Source organism: Pseudophryne corroboree, chromosome 5 (assembly GCF_028390025.1).
Source record: "Pseudophryne corroboree isolate aPseCor3 chromosome 5, aPseCor3.hap2, whole genome shotgun sequence".
NCBI classification, from domain to species: Eukaryota; Metazoa; Chordata; class Amphibia; order Anura; family Myobatrachidae; genus Pseudophryne; species Pseudophryne corroboree.
Genome location: NC_086448.1, coordinates 1,208,763 through 1,226,215, shown reverse-complemented (window position 1 = coordinate 1,226,215; position 17,453 = coordinate 1,208,763). Strand labels below are relative to the sequence as shown.

General features: G+C 56.8%; 1 protein-coding gene across 1 annotated transcript in view; it reads left to right on the top strand.

The window, feature by feature from the left end:
• The window catches only part of FOXH1 (forkhead box H1), a 232,059-nt gene extending 223,252 nt beyond the window's left edge, over positions 1-8,807 (top strand). The window contains exons 6-7 of the mRNA XM_063924731.1: positions 1,982-2,086; positions 6,971-8,807. Coding sequence (XP_063780801.1) covers positions 1,982-2,086; positions 6,971-7,984 — 1,119 coding nt within the window. The 3' untranslated portion in view covers positions 7,985-8,807. The remainder of the gene's footprint in view (positions 1-1,981; positions 2,087-6,970) is intronic.
• The last annotated feature ends 8,646 nt before the right edge of the window (positions 8,808-17,453 follow it).

Sequence of the window (17,453 nt, the reverse complement as noted above, 5' to 3'; positions counted from 1 at the left end):
ACGGGTGCCCCCGCCCCTGGGAGACCTCTTCCCCCAGAGTGACCGCGCTCCGACTCCCCCACGGGTGCCCCCGCCCCTGGGAGACCTCTTCCCCAGAGTGACCGCGCTCCGACTCCCCCACGGGTGCCCCCGCCCCTGGGAGACCTCTTCCCCCAGAGTGACCGCGCTCCGACTCCCCCCACGGTGCCCCCGCCCCTGGGAGACCTCTTCCCCCCAGAGTGACCGCGCTCCGACTCCCCCACGGGTGCCCCCGCCCCTGGAGACCCTCTTCCCCTCCCCCCAGAGTGACCGCGCTCCGACTCCCCCACGGGTGCCCCCCGCCCCTGGGAGACCTCTTCCCCCAGAGTGACCGCGCTCCGACTCCCCCACGGGTGCCCCCGCCCCTGGGAAGACCTCTTCCCCAGAGTGACCGCGCTCCGACTCCCCCACGGGTGCCCCCGCCCCTGGGAGACCTCTTCCCCCAGAGTGACCGCGCCTCCGACTCCCCCACGGGTGCCCCCGCCCCTGGGAGACCTCTTCCCCCAGAGGTGACCGCGGCTCCGACTCCCCCACGGGTGCCCCCGCCCTGGGAGACCTCTTCCCCCAGAGTGACCGCGCTCCGACTCCCCACGGGTGCCCCCGCCCCTGGGAGACCTCTTCCCCAGAGTGACCGCGGCTCCGACTCCCCACGGTGCCCCCGCCCCTGGGAGACCTCTTCCCCCAGAGTGACCGCGCTCCGACTCCCCCACGGGTGCCCCCGCCCTGGGAGACCTCTTCCCCAGAGTGACCGCGCTCCGACTCCCCCACGGGTGCCCCCGCCCCTGGGAGACCTCTTCCCCCAGAGTGACCGCGCTCCGACTCCCCCACGGGTGCCCCCGCCCCTGGAGACCTCTTCCCCCAGAGTGACCGCGCTCCGACTCCCCCCACGGGTGCCCCCCCGCCCCTGGAGACCTCTTCCCCAGAGTGACCGCGCTCCGACTCCCCCACGGGTGCCCCCGCCCCCTGGGAGGTCCTCTTCCCCCAGAGTGACCCGCGCTCCGACTCCCCCACGGGTGCCCCCGCCCCTGGGAGACCTCTTCCCCCAGAGTGACCGCGCTCCGACCTCCCCCACGGGTGCCCCCGCCCCTGGGAGACCTCTTCCCCCAGAGTGACCGCGCTCCGACTCCCCCACGGGTGCCCCCGCCCCTGGGAGACCTCTTCCCCCAGAGTGACCGCGCTCCGACTCCCCCACGGGTGCCCCCGCCCCTGGGAGACCTCTTCCCCCAGAGTGACCGCGCTCCGACTCCCCCACGGGTGCCCCCGGCCCCTGGGAGACCCTCTTCCCCAGAGTGACCGCGCTCCGACTCCCCCACGGGTGCCCCCGCCCCTGGGTAGACCTCTTCCCCCAGAGTGACCGCGCTCCGACTCCCCCCACGGGTGCCCCCGCCCCTGGGAGACCTCTTCCCCCAGAGTGACCGCGCTCCGACTCCCCCACGGGTGCCCCCGCCCCAGGAGACCTCTTCCCCCAGAGTGACCGCGCTCCGACTCCCTCACGGGTGCCCCGCCCCTGGGAGACCTCTTCCCCCCCAGAGCTGACCGCGCTCCGACTCCCTCACGGGTGCCCCCGCCCCAGAGAAGCCCTCTTCCCCCAGAGTGACCGCGCTCCGACTCCCTCACGGGTGCCCCCGCCCCAGAGAAGCCCTTTATTATATTAAATAGAGAGTCAATGCAACTGTCTGCTCTGCTGTCGCCACCGTTGTTGTCCATTGGGGGGTAATGCAGTTTGGGGTCTATTCATGTAGCGGTGAAACTGTGGTTCTGCTCCACCGGATCACTTCTCCAATCAGCATTGACGTAACATTTATAATTTGCATACTATACAACTGTACAAGCAGCTGGAGAGGGGGGAGGGAGGGGGGGGGGGGGGGTTCTCAGGTGGACACAGAAGCCCCATTTTCCTGCTGACAATGCCATTAGGGGAACTTGTTGTTGTATCATCATCATTATCTTCCTCCTCCTCTAGATTCTGCAACATATCGAGATCCTGTTTCCATTCTTCAAAGGTGACTACATAGGATGGAAAGACTCCGTCCGCCACAACCTGTCCTCCAGCGACTGCTTCCGGAAGGTGGTCCAGTTCGGAGCTCCCTGGCCGGCCGCCATAAACCAGCTCTGACGGGGAGAGGGGTACCGCTTGGCGCCCCAGGGGTGGCATATAATCAGGGTGCAGTAAAGTATCGGTGTCCCCATCCCCATCATATTTTAAAAAGGGACACCTGAAAAGGGCCATGGCCTTATGGTGAAGGGGCTTACTCACATTACACCGTATGGTAGTGTCCCTTATACACGTTCCACCACACCTAGCACCCCTTTATATATATATGTTACGTCACACACCACAGCCCCAGACTCGCATTACACCGTATGGTAGTGTCCCTTATACACGTTCCACCACACATAGCACCCCTTTATATATGTTACGTCACACACCACAGCCCCAGACTCGCATTACACCGTATGGTAGTGTCCCTTATACACGTTCCACCACACATAGCACCCCTTTATATATGTTACGTCACACACCACAACCCCTGACTCACATTACACCGTATGGTAGTGTCCCTTATACACGTTCTACCACACATAGCACCCCTTTATATATGTTACGTCACACACCACAGCCCCTGACTCGCATTACACCGTATGGTAGTGTCCCTTATACACGTTCCACCACACATAGCACCCCTTTATATATGTTACGTCACACACCACAGCCCCTGACTCGCATTACATCGCATGGTAGTGTCCCTTATACACGTTCCACCACACATAGCACCCCTTTATATATGTTACGTCACACACCACAACCCCTGACTCGCATTACACTGTATGGTAGTGTCTCTTATACACGTTCCACCACACATAGCACCCCTTTATATATGTTACGTCACACACCACAACCCCTGACTCACATTACACTGTATGGTAGTGTCCCTTATACACGTTCCACCACACATAGCACCCCTTTATATATGTTACGTCACACACCACAACCCCTGACTCACATTACATCGCATGGTAGTGTCCCTTATACACGTTCCACCACACATAGCACCCCTTTATATATGTTACATCACACACCACAACCCCTGACTCACATTACACTGTATGGTAGTGTCCCTTATACACGTTCCACCACACATAGCACCCCTTTATATATGTTACGTCACACACCACAGCCCCTGACTCGCATTACATCGCATGGTAGTGTCCCTTGTACACGTTCCACCACACATAGCACCCCTTTATATATGTTACGTCACACACCACAGCCCCTGACTCACATTACACCGTATGGTAGTGTCCCTTATACACGTTCTACCACACATAGCACCCCTTTATATATGTTACGTCACACACCACAACCCCTGACTCACATTACACTGTATGGTAGTGTCCCTTATACACGTTCCACCACACATAGCACCCCTTTATATATGTTACGTCACACACCACAGCCCCTGACTCGCATTACATCGCATGGTAGTGTCCCTTGTACACGTTCTACCACACATAGCACCCCTTTATATATGTTACGTCACACACCACAGCCCCTGACTCACATTACACCGTATGGTAGTGTCCCTTATACACGTTCTACCACACATAGCACCCCTTTATATATGTTACGTCACACACCACAACCCCTGACTCACATTACACTGTATGGTAGTGTCCCTTATACACGTTCCACCACACATAGCACCCCTTTATATATGTTACGTCACACACCACAGCCCCTGACTCACATTACACCGTATGGTAGTGTCCCTTATACACGTTCCACCACACATAGCACCCCTTTATATATGTTACGTCACACACCACAACCCCTGACTCGCATTACATCGCATGGTAGTGTCCCTTGTACACGTTCTACCACACATAGCACCCCTTTATATATGTTACGTCACACACCACAGCCCCTGACTCACATTACACCGTATGGTAGTGTCCCTTATACACGTTCCACCACACATAGCACCCCTTTATATATGTTACGTCACACACCACAACCCCTGACTCACATTACACTGTATGGTAGTGTCCCTTATACACGTTCCACCACACATAGCACCCCTTTATATATGTTACGTCACACACCACAACCCCTGACTCACATTACACTGTATGGTAGTGTCCCTTATACACGTTCCACCACACATAGCACCCCTTTATATATGTTACGTCACACACCACAACCCCTGACTCACATTACACTGTATGGTAGTGTCTCTTATACACGTTCCACCACACATAGCACCCCTTTATATATCCACAACACCCATAGAGTGGGAATATAACCCGTGGCGACCGCAGGTCGCCACCGAGCACGCCGCGTAGCGAGCCCGCAAGGGGCTTGCTGCACTCGCCCCTCCCCGCCGGGATCCCGATGTCGGTATGCTGCCAGGATCCCGGCGTCGATAAGCTGACCGGCAGTCTCCTGACCGCCGGTCAGCCGTACTACACCCATTGAAAGTGCCTTCATGAAAGTCTGCTTATTCTTCATGACCTCTCTGCTGCATGTGACACTGTGGACCACCCTCTCCTTCTGCAAATCCTTCAGTCACTTGGTCTTCGTGACACTGCCCTCTCCTGGCTGTCCTCCTACCTCTCTATTCATTCCTTCTGTCTCTTCTCATGATTCCACATCCCCTGCCCCTTTCTCCACTTCCACTAACGGTAGGTGTCCCCCAAGGTTCTGTTCTGGGTCCTCTCCTTTTCTCTCTCTACATTCTCTTTAGGTGAGCTCATTAGCTCTTTTGACTTCCAATATCCTCTCTGATGACGATACTCCAATATACTTTTCCTTACCTGACCTCTCCTCACTTGTATCTCCAAGTTTCTTTGCTGTCTCTTCCTGGATGACCCAGAGCTTTAAAACTGAGCTGATCATCTTCCCTCCCACATAACCTGACCTCCCACAATTCCATTATTTATAGATGGCACTACTGTCTCCTCTAGACCCCAAGTGCAATGTCTTGGAGTAATCCTGAACTCCTCCCTCTCTTCAAACCGCATGTTCCGTCCTGCAGTTTCCATGTTAAAAATATTTCCAGGACCAGACCCATTCTCATCCAGGATGCTACTAAGACCCTCATCCGTTCGCTGGTCATCTCCAGATTGGACTACTGGAACCTCCTCCTATCTGACCTCCCTGACATACTCTCTCCACTCCAATCTATCAGCAATGCTGCTGCCCGGCTTATCTTCCTCACCAAATGCACTACTTCCACCTCCCCTCTGGAACCTTCTCCCTATCGGACACGACACCTCTCTACCAAGTTTCAAGTGGTCTATCAAGACCCACTTCTTAAAGCTTTCCATCACCCACCCTAACCCACTGCCCTATGGTCTTCGTTCAGGGTCTCTCCCCTCTGTCACCCCTGTCTGTCTGCACCTCCCCTAGAGAGTGTAAATTTTAACAAGCAGGGCCCTCTGCCCTTTTGTTCTATCCTTTCCCTGACTTACACATTTATCTCCACACCTTTACCATCAGCACCCCAAAACCTTTGTGCTCGGCTGGCGCTGCTGTTGTGGGTAGAAGGACCTATGTATATGCGGCAATGGTTTTATGGCTTCTATCACACGGTGTGCTCTGCGATGGTCTGTACTGTAAATTCTGTACACTATTTTTTGGTTTGTGGTGCTTCTGCTCATGTACTATGAGGTGCTGCGGATCCCTTGTGGTGCCATAGAAATAAAGGTTAATAATTATCAGTCCCTGCCCCAGTGAGCTTACACTCTATATTCCGTATCGCATGTGCACACACACACATTTACACTAGGGTTGTTTTGTCAGAAGCCAATGAACCTACCAGTATGTGGGAAGAAACCCATGCAAGCAGGGGGAGAACATGCAAACCCCATACAGATAATGTCTTAGTCAGGCCTTGGTGCTGTGAAGCAGTAATGCTAACCACTACACTAGCCGTGCTGCCCAGTTGGTGTATTTGTTTTCTACTGATCTACGCAGCTTTACTATAGCAGTGGTTTTAAGGGTCTGGTACTTTTTGGGAGACCACTCCTGGTGGATGTTGTCATTACTGAAGTGCAGCAATTATCCTGGTCCCTATAGTAAGGTGCGCCCAAATAGTTTTAATGTATGGATCAGTAATTATTCTACAGGCAGGAATCCTGAAACATGACCTGTTGGAGGGGTAACATACAGGGGCGTAAGGAGGGCGGTTCCAGTGGAGCGCGAGCTCCAGGTGCCCAAGACAGTACAGGGCGCCGCAGCTTGATTCCGCGGGAACCTCCGCCTGGCCGCAAGCAGCTCGCAGCCGCCAGTCACTGACAGCTGGAAGCCCGAGCTGCAATCAAATCTCTCCCTCTCCTCCGCTGCGTGACTTGCGTGTGACGTCACACGCACAGGCGTCTGACGTCAGACGAACGGAGACGAAGCAGGAGCGGGACAGGTATTTGTTTTTTGTTTTTTTCTTTAGTGTTTGTAAGCAGCGCTACCAAGGACACAACTACAGGGGGCACAATTACTCTGGGCACAGCTACAGGGGGCACAACTACTGGGTCCATAACTACAGGGGGCATAACTGTGGCCACTCCCCCTTCCCTATGAAGCCACATTCCGATTTTTTTTTCTGAGCACGTCATGTTTAAGCTAGAAGTGTGGGGGGGGGGGCAGGGCGCCAAAGGAAACTTTTATCCTGGATGCCACAAGGTCTAGAACCTGTCCTGGTGGCCATGCCCCCAATTCAGTACAGGGGAGCGGGGTGCCGAAACATACCCTGCTCCAGGCACCGTGACACCTTGCTACACCTCTGGTAACATAGAGACAGGAGCCCCGTGCTGAGCAGTCTGGGGACAGCGGGACCTGGCCACTCATTGATAACGTGTGCCCACCCAGTACTCGGACTTTGTAGCCATTACTGATAATTGATGAGCAGATTATTTTATAGGACTTGATACCTCTTTATACACTCTCTATCTCCAGGTGCTGAAGGACCCAGGGAAGCCTCAGGCCAAGGGCAACTTCTGGACGGTAGATGTCACCCGGATACCCCTGGATGCAATGAAGCTGCAGAACACTGTCATGGCTCGCAGAGGATCGGAAATGTTTGTCCAGGACTTGTCCCCGTTTATCCTGCATAACTACAAATATGAAGCTGGAGGATGCATGTACCAACAGACACCGGGGAGTAACTATTCTACAGCCAGCTCATCATCTCTGGGGGATGAACCCCATGCGGACAGCACGGTAGTCAAACTCAACACATCCTTCATGATTGACTCTTTACTGCATGACCTGCAAGATGTTGACTTGCCAGATGCCCCGAAGCCAACAGAGAGCCAGAGAACCTCTCAAACCATGTCCATGAACCACATGTGGAGCCCTTCTCCTCTGCTGCACAGCTCTTCCAACCACCCCACGTTCCAGAGCTCTAGGAGCAGCAGCTTCACAGCTGGTCAGTCAGTGTACTCTTCATCTAGTGCTAGTCTTTCCACCATATCTCCACAGAGCTGCGATGAGAATCCCGAGCAAGGCCGAGACATTCCTGGGACAAAGCGGCCAAGGCCAGGTGAGGAGAGCAGCACCTGCTCTGACTCTGATGCAGAGAGCTGCTCTCCATGCGGGCCCCCTGCCAAGGCACCGTTCCTTCCCTCTGACCTACCTACCTCCTACACCAAGTGTGTTCCACCAAATGTAGTGGCTCCACCCAATGTTCTTCCTTTCTTCCCTTTTCCCCATTTTACCTACTATAACTGTGGCCATGCGCCTTATATGAGCCCTCCTTACTGGGGACTACTGCCACAAGCAGCGAGACCCAAGCAGCCGTGCTCACAGACGCCTCCCCTGGATCTAGACAACATGTTGCGGGCTGTGCCCCCCAACAAAAGTGTATTTGATGTGTTGACAAGTCACCCTGGAGACCTTGTGCACCCGGCCTTCCTGAGTCAGTGCTTGGCGAGCTCCAGCGCCCCATGTCCTGCACAGAGCTTGCTGTAAGTGTTCTCCAAGGGCTGACCATCCTTATGTGTCTGTCATGTACCTTGAGGGGATATTTTTGTGCCCCCCTACCTCCACCCCCCTAAGCTTTTCCTAACTTCAGGTGTTAAGCACCGAGAACTACCCGTGATGGCAAATCCCAGAGCTTCCGGGACGTATTCCAGACTGACAATGAGAGAAACTTCCCTCTTTTAGGAATTTTTATTTTTCCCTCCAGGGACTAGAAATGAGATTTTTGTGCTACTGATCCCTGACTCCTAGAGACTCCACACTCAGAAGATCTTCATCTAGATGACTCGTCCTAATAGTTGGCTGAATTATCTGGATTCGGACACTTCTAGATGTATTCCAAAGAACAATCCATGTATGTTCCTAAACATGTTCATCCCATGTATGTGTGCACCATGCCATATCCTGCCCATCGTTCAGGATATCATTTTACAAATGAGTCATTAGAAATTTATATAGACGTTTGGACAGGACATAACCTCATGCGATGGATGAACGAGGTTCTCATACACGACTATATGAAAATTTGTCTGTCCCTAAGACAACAATGAAATATTTTGACGCGTGTCCATGTAGTGTACGACGTGATATGACACGTAATTACCGACTCAGGACAATAAGTGCAATTTTACACCTGGTATTTGCTGCTACCTCAGACCCCCCCCCCCCCCCCCCCCCCCCCCATATACTCTTTATTGGGTGAATGAATTTATAGACCGGATGATTTCCCAACTTGCACTTTCTGATCGCACTTGTGTCTTGTTTTATAATAAAACAAATCCTGGTGAATCACAGAGGTTGTAGATGTGTCTGTCCCGGACTGACCAGTAGTCTGATTGCTGGCTGAGGGGGTGTCTCTGGGACCCTGCATTCTCTAACAGGTGCTTGTCATGAGAGGCCGCATCTTTCCTTGGCACTTTAAGTCACGGGAAGGTGAAGGTGGTTCAGTGCTCAGGGCGTGGCGTTTCTATAATGGGTGCAATGTGTGTGGTGCACACGTACCCCTGAGGGCCAACACTGCACACAATGGACCCATATTGGAATGCTTACCATTCCGGAGTCCAGCACTGGGCACTGCAATCGTAGCAAAAATCACTGCCAAAATGGCGGCTGCGAAAGCGGAGTAGTTAAATTGTTCTCCTTAACATGGCGTACGCAATGTTTACGGAGATCTACGCATGCACAGTAGATTCTGGCAAATACCGTAGACTTATCAAAGCTCGGAGAAAGATAAGTGACTAAAGAATCTGCTGCTTATGGTTACATGGATGAAATGCAGAGACAATGCCCATGTGTTCTGCGCCAGCTGGGGGTGGCACCAGAGGGTCACCAGAATGGCCGTGCAGAACCCAAATACCAATCATCCTGTGTGATTGGATGTTTCCCTTCCTGCAGTGGAGTTCATTGGTCTAAATGTACAGTATGTATCCAAGACTGGGCAGAGGCTTTGATCTGTTGTCCCCCTCTGGGTCTAAGGGCACAAGACCTACCACGGGGGGGGGGGGGGGGGGGTACAGAGAGTCAGGGGTCTATTCATCAATTCAGTTCTACAAAAGTAGCTGAAAATTAAGTCAGGGTTATTCATTAACCTTGTAATGCAGGAGATATCACTACGTCCTCCCTGCTGCAGTACACATCCTCTGTAGGTTCCCCTCTCCATGCTCCCCAGTACTAGTAGAGGCTGCTCTCCATGTGGGTCCCCCTCTCCATGCTCCCCGGTGCTAGTAGAAGCTGCTCTCCATGTGGGTCCCCCTCTCCATGCTCCCCAGTGCTAGTAGAGGCTGCTCTCCGAGTGGGTCCCCCTCTCCATGCTCCCCGGTGCTAGTAGAAGCTGCTCTCCATGTGGGTCCCCCTCTCCATGCTCCCGGGTGCTTGTAGAGGCTGCTCTCCATGTGGGTCCCCCTCTCCATGCTCCCCGGTGCTAGTAGAGGCTGCTCTCCATGCTCCCTGGTACTAGTAGAGGCTGCTCTCCCTGTGGGTCCCCCACTCCATGCTCCCCGGTACTAGTAGAGGCTGCTCTCCATGTGGGTCCCCCTTTACATGCCCTCTGGTGCTAGTAGAAGCTGCGCTCCATGTGGGTCCCCATCTCTGTGCTCCCCGGTGCTAGTAGAAGCTGCTCTCCATGTGGGTCCCCCTCTCCATGCTCCCCGGTGCTAGTAGAAGCTGCTCTCCATGTGGGTCCCCCTCTCCATGCTCTCTGGTGCTAGTAGAGGCTGCTCTCCATGTGGGTCCCCCTCTCCATGTTCCCTGGCGCTAGTAGAGGCTGCTCTCCATGTGGGTCCCTTTTTACATGCTCCCCGGTGCTAGTAGAGGCTGCTATCCATGTGGGTCCCCCTCTCCATGCTCCCTGGTGCTAGTAGAGGCTGCTCTCCATGTGGGACCCCCTCTCCATGCTCCCCGGTACTAGTAGAGGCTGCTCTCCATGTGGGTCCCCCTCTCCATGCTCCCCAGTACTAGTAGAGGCTGCTCTCCATGTGGGTCCCCCTCTCCATGCATCCCAGTGCTAGTAGAGGCTGCTCTCCATGTGGGTCCCCCTCTCCATGCTCCCCGCGGTGCTAGTAGAGGCTGCTCTCCATGTGGGTCACCCTCTCCATGCTCCCCGGTACTAGGAGAGGCTGCTCTCCATGTGGGTCCCCCTCTCCATGTTCCCCGGTGCTAGGAGAGGCTGCTCTCCATGTGGGTCCCCCTCTCCATGCTCCCTGGTGCTAGTAGAGGCTGCTCTCCATGTGGGACCCCCTCTCCATGCTCCCCGGTACTAGTAGAGGCTGCTCTCCATGTGGATCCCCCTTTCCATGCTCCCTGGTGCTAGTAGAGGCTGATCTCCATGTGGGTCCCCCTCTCCATGCTCCCCGGTGCTAGTAGAGGCTGCTCTCCATGTGGGTCCCCCTCTCCATGCTCCCTGGTGCTAGTAGAGGCTGCTCTCCATGTGGGATCCCTCTCCATGCTCCCCGGTACTAGTAGAGGCTGCTCTCCATGTGGGTCCCCCTCTCCATGCTCCCCGGTGCTAGTAGAGGCTGCTCTCCATGTGGGTCCCCCTCTCCATGCTCCCCGGTGCTAGTAGAGGCTGCTCTCCATGTGGGTCCCCCTCTCCATGCTCCCCGGTGCTAGTAGAGGCTGCTCTCCATGTGGGTCCCCCTCTCCATGCTTCCTGGTGCTAGTAGAGGCTGCTCTCCATGTGGGACCCCTCTCCATGCTCCCCGGTACTAGTAGAGGCTGCTCTCCATGTGGGTCCCCCTCTCCATGCTCCCCGGTGCTAGTAGAGGCTGCTCTCCATGTGGGTCCCCCTCTCCATGCTCCCCGGTGCTAGTAGAGGCTGCTCTCCATGTGGGTCCCCCTCTCCATGCTCCCCGGTGCTAGTAGAGGCTGCTCTCCATGTGGGTCCCCCTCTCCATGCTCCCCGGTACTAGTAGAGGCTGCTCTCCATGTGGGTCCCCCTTTACATGCCATCTGGTGCTAGTAGAAGCTGTGGTCCATGTGGGTCCCCATCTCTGTGCTCCCCGGTGCTAGTAGAAGCTGCTCTCCATGTGGGTCCCCCTCTCCATGTTCTCTGGTGCTAGTAGAGGCTGCTTTCCATGTGGGTCCCCCTCTCCATGCTCTCTGGTGCTAGTAGAGGCTGCTCTCCATGTGGGTCCCTCTTTACATGCTCCCCGGTGCTAGTAGAGGCTGCTATCCATGTGGGTCCCCCTCTCCATGCTCCCCGGTGCTAGTAGAGGCTGCTCTCTATGTGGGTCCCCCTCTCCATGCTCCCCGGTGCTAGTAGAGGCTGCTCTCCATGTGGGTCCCCATCTCCATGCTCCCTGGCGCTAGTAGAGGCTGCTCATCATGTGGGTCCCCCTCTCCATGCTCCCCGGTGCTAGTAGAAGCTGCTCTCCATGTGGGTCCCCCTCTCCATGCTCCCCGATGCTAGTAGAGGCTGCTCTCCATGTGGGTCCCCCTCTCCATGCTCCCTGGTGCTAGTAGAGGCTGCTCTCCATGTGGGTCCCCCTCTCCATGCTCCCTGGTGCTAGTAGAGGCTGCTCTCCATGTGGGTCCCCCTCTCCATGCTCCCCGGTACTAGTAGAGGCTGCTCTCCATGTGGGTCCCCCTTTACATGCTCCCTGGTGCTAGTAGAGGCTGCTCTCCATGTGGGACCCCCTCTCCATGCTCCCCGGTACTAGTAGAGGCTGCTCTCCATGTGGATCCCCCTTTCCATGCTCCCTGGTGCTAGTAGAGGCTGATCTCCATGTGGGTCCCCCTCTCCATGCTCCCCGGTGCTAGTAGAGGCTGCTCTCTATGTGGGTCCCCCTCTCCATGCTCCCCGGTGCTAGTAGAGGCTGCTCTCCATGTGGGTCCCCATCTCCATGCTCCCTGGCGCTAGTAGAGGCTGCTCATCATGTGGGTCCCCCTCTCCATGCTCCCCGGTGCTAGTAGAAGCTGCTCTCCATGTGGGTCCCCCTCTCCATGCTCCCCGGTGCTTGTAGAAGCTGCTCTCCATGTGGGTCCCCCTCTCCATGCTCCCCGATGCTAGTAGAGGCTGCTCTCCATGTGGGTCCCCCTCTCCATGCTCCCTGGTGCTAGTAGAGGCTGCTCTCCATGTGGGTCCCCCTCTCCATGCTCCCTGGTGCTAGTAGAGGCTGCTCTCCATGTGGGATCCCTCTCCATGCTCCCCGGTACTAGTAGAGGCTGCTCTCCATGTGGGTCCCCCTCTCCATGCTCCCCAGTGCTAGTAGAGGCTGCTCTCCATGTGGGTCCCCCTCTCCATGCTCCCCGGTGCTAGTAGAGGCTGCTCTCCATGTGGGTCCCCCTCTCCATGCTCCCCGGTGCTAGTAGAGGCTGCTCTCCATGTGGGTCCCCCTCTCCATGCTCCCTGGTGCTAGTAGAGGCTGCTCTCCATGTGGGACCCCTCTCCATGCTCCCCGGTACTAGTAGAGGCTGCTCTCCATGTGGGTCCCCCTCTCCATGCTCCCCGGTGCTAGTAGAGGCTGCTCTCCATGTGGGTCCCCCTCTCCATGCTCCCCGGTGCTAGTAGAGGCTGCTCTCCATGTGTGTCCCCCTCTCCATGCTCCCCGGTGCTAGTAGAGGCTGCTCTCCATGTGGGTCCCCCTCTCCATGCTCCCCGGTACTAGTAGAGGCTGCTCTCCATGTGGGTCCCCCTTTACATGCCATCTGGTGCTAGTAGAAGCTGTGCTCCATGTGGGTCCCCATCTCTGTGCTAGTAGAAGCTGCTCTCCATGTGGGTCCCCCTCTCCATGTTCTCTGGTGCTAGTAGAGGCTGCTTTCCATGTGGGTCCCCCTCTCCATGCTCTCTGGTGCTAGTAGAGGCTGCTCTCCATGTGGGTCCCCCTCTCCATGTTCCCTGGCGCTAGTAAAGGCTGCTCTCCATGTAGGTCCCTCTTTACATGCTCCCCGGTGCTAGTAGAGGCTGCTCTCCATGTGGGTCCCCATCTACATGTTCCCTGGCGCTAGTAGAGGCTGCTCTCCATGTGGGTCCCTCTTTACATGCTCCCCGGTGCTAGTAGAGGCTGCTCTCCATGTGGGTCCCCCTCTCCATGCTCCCCGGTGCTAGTAGAGGCTGCTCTCCATGTGGGTCCCCATCTACATGTTCCCTGGCACTAGTAGAGGCTGCTCTCCATGTGGGTCCCCATCTACATGTTCCCTGGCACTAGTAGAGGCTGCTCTCCATGTGGGTCCCCATCTACATGTTCCCTGGCGCTAGTAAAGGCTTCTCTCCATGTAGGTCCCTCTTTACATGCTCCCCGGTGCTAGTAGAGGCTGCTCTCCATGTGGGTCCCCATCTACATGTTCCCTGGCGCTAGTAGAGGCTGCTCTCCATGTGGGTCCCTCTTTACATGCTCCCCGGTGCTAGTAGAGGCTGCTATCCATGTGGGTCCCCCTCTCCATGCTCCCCGGTGCTAGTAGAGGCTGCTCTCTATGTGGGTCCCCCTCTCCATGCTCCCCGGTGCTAGTAGAGGCTGCTCTCCATGTGGGTCCCCATCTCCATGCTCCCTGGCGCTAGTAGAGGCTGCTCATCATGTGGGTCCCCCTCTCCATGCTCCCCGGTGCTAGTAGAAGCTGCTCTCATGTGGGTCCCCCTCTCCATGCTCCCCGGTGCTTGTAGAAGCTGCTCTCCATGTGGGTCCCCCTCTCCATGCTCCCCGATGCTAGTAGAGGCTGCTCTCCATGTGGGTCCCCCTCTCCATGCTCCCTGGTGCTAGTAGAGGCTGCTCTCCATGTGGGTCCCCCTCTCCATGCTCCCTGGTGCTAGTAGAGGCTGCTCTCCATGTGGGTCCCCCTCTCCATGCTCCCCGGTACTAGTAGAGGCTGCTCTCCATGTGGGTCCCCCTTTACATGCCCTCTGGTGCTAGTAGAAGCTGCGCTCCATGTGGGTCCCCATCTCTGTGCTCCCCGGTGCTAGTAGAAGCTGCTCTCCTTGTGGGTCTCCCTCTCCATGTTCTCTGGTGCTAGTAGAGGCTGCTTTCCATGTGGGTCCCCCTCTCCATGCTCTCTGGTGCTAGTAGAGGCTGCTCTCCATGTGGGTTCCCCTCTCCATGTTCCCTGGCGCTAGTAAAGGCTGCTCTCCATGTAGGTCCCTCTTTACATGCTCCCCGGTGCTAGTAGAGGCTGCTCTCCATGTGGGTCCCCCTCTCCATGCTCCCCGGTGCTAGTAGAGGCTGCTCTCCATGTGGGTCCCCATCTACATGTTCCCTGGCACTAGTAGAGGCTGCTCTCCATGTGGGTCCCCATCTACATGTTCCCTGGCGCTAGTAAAGGCTGCTCTCCATGTAGGTCCCTCTTTACATGCTCCCCGGTGCTAGTAGAGGCTGCTCTCCATGTGGGTCCCCATCTACATGTTCCCTGGCGCTAGTAGAGGCTGCTCTCCATGTGGGTCCCTCTTTACATGCTCCCCGGTGCTAGTAGAGGCTGCTATCCATGTGGGTCCCCCTCTCCATGCTCCCCGGTGCTAGTAGAGGCTGCTCTCTATGTGGGTCCCCCTCTCCATGCTCCCCGGTGCTAGTAGAGGCTGCTCTCCATGTGGGTCCCCATCTCCATGCTCCCTGGCGCTAGTAGAGGCTGCTCATCATGTGGGTCCCACTCTCCATGCTCCCCGGTGCTAGGAGAGGCTGCTCTCCATGTGGGTCCCCCTCTCCATGCTCCCCGGTACTAGTAGAGGCTGCTCTCCATGTGGGTCCCCCTCTCCATGCTCCCCGGTGCTAGTAGAGGCTGCTCTCCATGTGGGTCCCCCTCTCCATGCTCCCCGGTGCTAGTAGAAGCTGCTCTCCATGTGGGTCCCCCTCTCCATGCTCCCCGGTGCTTGCAGAAGCTGCTCTCCATGTGGGTCCCCCTCTCCATGCTCCCCGGTGCTAGTAGAGGCTGCTCTCCATGTGGGTCCCCCTCTCCATGCTCCCCGATGCTAGTAGAGGCTGCTCTCCATGTGGATCCCCATCTCCATGTTCCCTGGCGCTAGCAGAGGCTGCTCATCATGTGGGTCCCACTCTCCATGCTCCCCGGTGCTAGGAGAGGCTGCTCTCCATGTGGGTCCCCCTCTCCATGCTCCCTGGTGCTAGTAGAGGCTGCTCTCCATGTGGGTCCCCCTTTCCATGCTCCCTGGTGCTAGTAGAGGCTGCTCTCCATGTGGGTCCCCCTCTCCATGCTCCCCGGTGCTAGTAGAAGCTGCTCTCCATGTGGGTCCCACTCTCCATGCTCCCCGGTACTAGTAGAGGCTGCTCTCCATGTGGATCCCCCTTTCCATGCTCCCTGGTGCTAGTAGAGGCTGCTCTATATGTGGGTCCCCCTCTCCATGCTCCCCGGTGCTAGTAGAAGCTGCTCTCCATGTGGGTCCCCCTCTCCATGCTCCCCGGTGCTTGTAGAAGCTGCTCTCCATGTGGGTCCCCCTCTCCATGCTCCCCGATGCTAGTAGAGGCTGCTCTCCATGTGGGTCCCCCTCTCCATGCTCCCTGGCGCTAGTAGAGGCTGCTCTCCATGTGGGTCCCCCTCTCCATGCTCCCTGGTGCTAGTAGAGGCTGCTCTCCATGTGGGTCCCCCTCTCCATGCTCCCTGGTGCTAGTAGAGGCTGCTCTCCATGTGGGTCCCCCTCTCCATGCTCCCTGGTGCTAGTAGAGGCTGCTCTCCATGTGGGTCCCCCTCTCCATGCTCCCCGGTACTAGTAGAGGCTGCTCTCCATGTGGGTCCCCCTTTACATGCCCTCTGGTGCTAGTAGAAGCTGCGCTCCATGTGGGTCCCCATCTCTGTGCTCCCCGGTGCTAGTAGAAGCTGCTCTCCTTGTGGGTCTCCCTCTCCATGTTCTCTGGTGCTAGTAGAGGCTGCTTTCCATGTGGGTCCCCCTCTCCATGCTCTCTGGTGCTAGTAGAGGCTGCTCTCCATGTGGGTCCCCCTCTCCATGTTCCCTGGCGCTAGTAAAGGCTGCTCTCCATGTAGGTCCCTCTTTACATGCTCCCCGGTGCTAGTAGAGGCTGCTCTCCATGTGGGTCCCCCTCTCCATGCTCCCCGGTGCTAGTAGAGGCTGCTCTCCATGTGGGTCCCCCTCTCCATGCTCCCCGGTGCTAGTAGAGGCTGCTCTCCATGTGGGTCCCCATCTACATGTTCCCTGGCACTAGTAGAGGCTGCTCTCCATGTGGGTCCCCATCTACATGTTCCCTGGCGCTAGTAGAGGCTGCTCTCCATGTGGGTCCCTCTTTACATGCTCCCCGGTGCTAGTAGAGGCTGCTATCCATGTGGGTCCCCCTCTCCATGCTCCCTGGTGCTAGTAGAGGCTGCTCTCCATGCTCCCCGGTGCAAGTAGAGGCTGATCTCCTTGTGGGTTCCCATCTCCATGTTCCTTGGCGCTAGTAGAGGCTGCTCTCCATGTGGGTCCCACTCTCCATGTTCCCTGGCGCTAGTAGAGGCTGCTCTCCATGTGGGTCCCTCTTTACATGCTCCCCGGTGCTAGTAGAGGCTGCAATCCATGTGGGTCCCCTCTCCATGCTCCCTGGTGCTAGTAGAGGCTGCTCTCCATGTGGGTCCCCTTCTCCATGCTCCCCGGTGCTAGTAGAGGCTGCTCTCCATGTGGGTCCCCCTCTCCATGCTCCCTGGCGCTAGTAGAGGCTGCTCATCATGTGGGTCCCACTCTCCATGTTCCCTGGCGCTAGTAGAGGCTGCTATCCATGTGGGTCCCCCTCTCCATGCTCCCTGGTGCTAGTAGAGGCTGCTCTCCATGTGGGTCCCCCTCTCCATGCTCCCTGGCGCTAGTAGAGGCTGCTCTCCATGTGGGTCCCTCTTTACATGCTCCCCGGTGCTAGTAGAGGCTGCTATCCATGTGGGTCCCCCTCTCCATGCTCCCCGGTGCTAGTAGAGGCTGCTCTCCATGTGGGTCACCCTCTCCATGCTCCCCGGTACTAGGAGAGGCTGCTCTCCATGTGGGTCCCCCTCTCCATGTTCCCCGGTGCTAGGAGAGGCTGCTCTCCATGTGGGTCCCCCTCTCCAT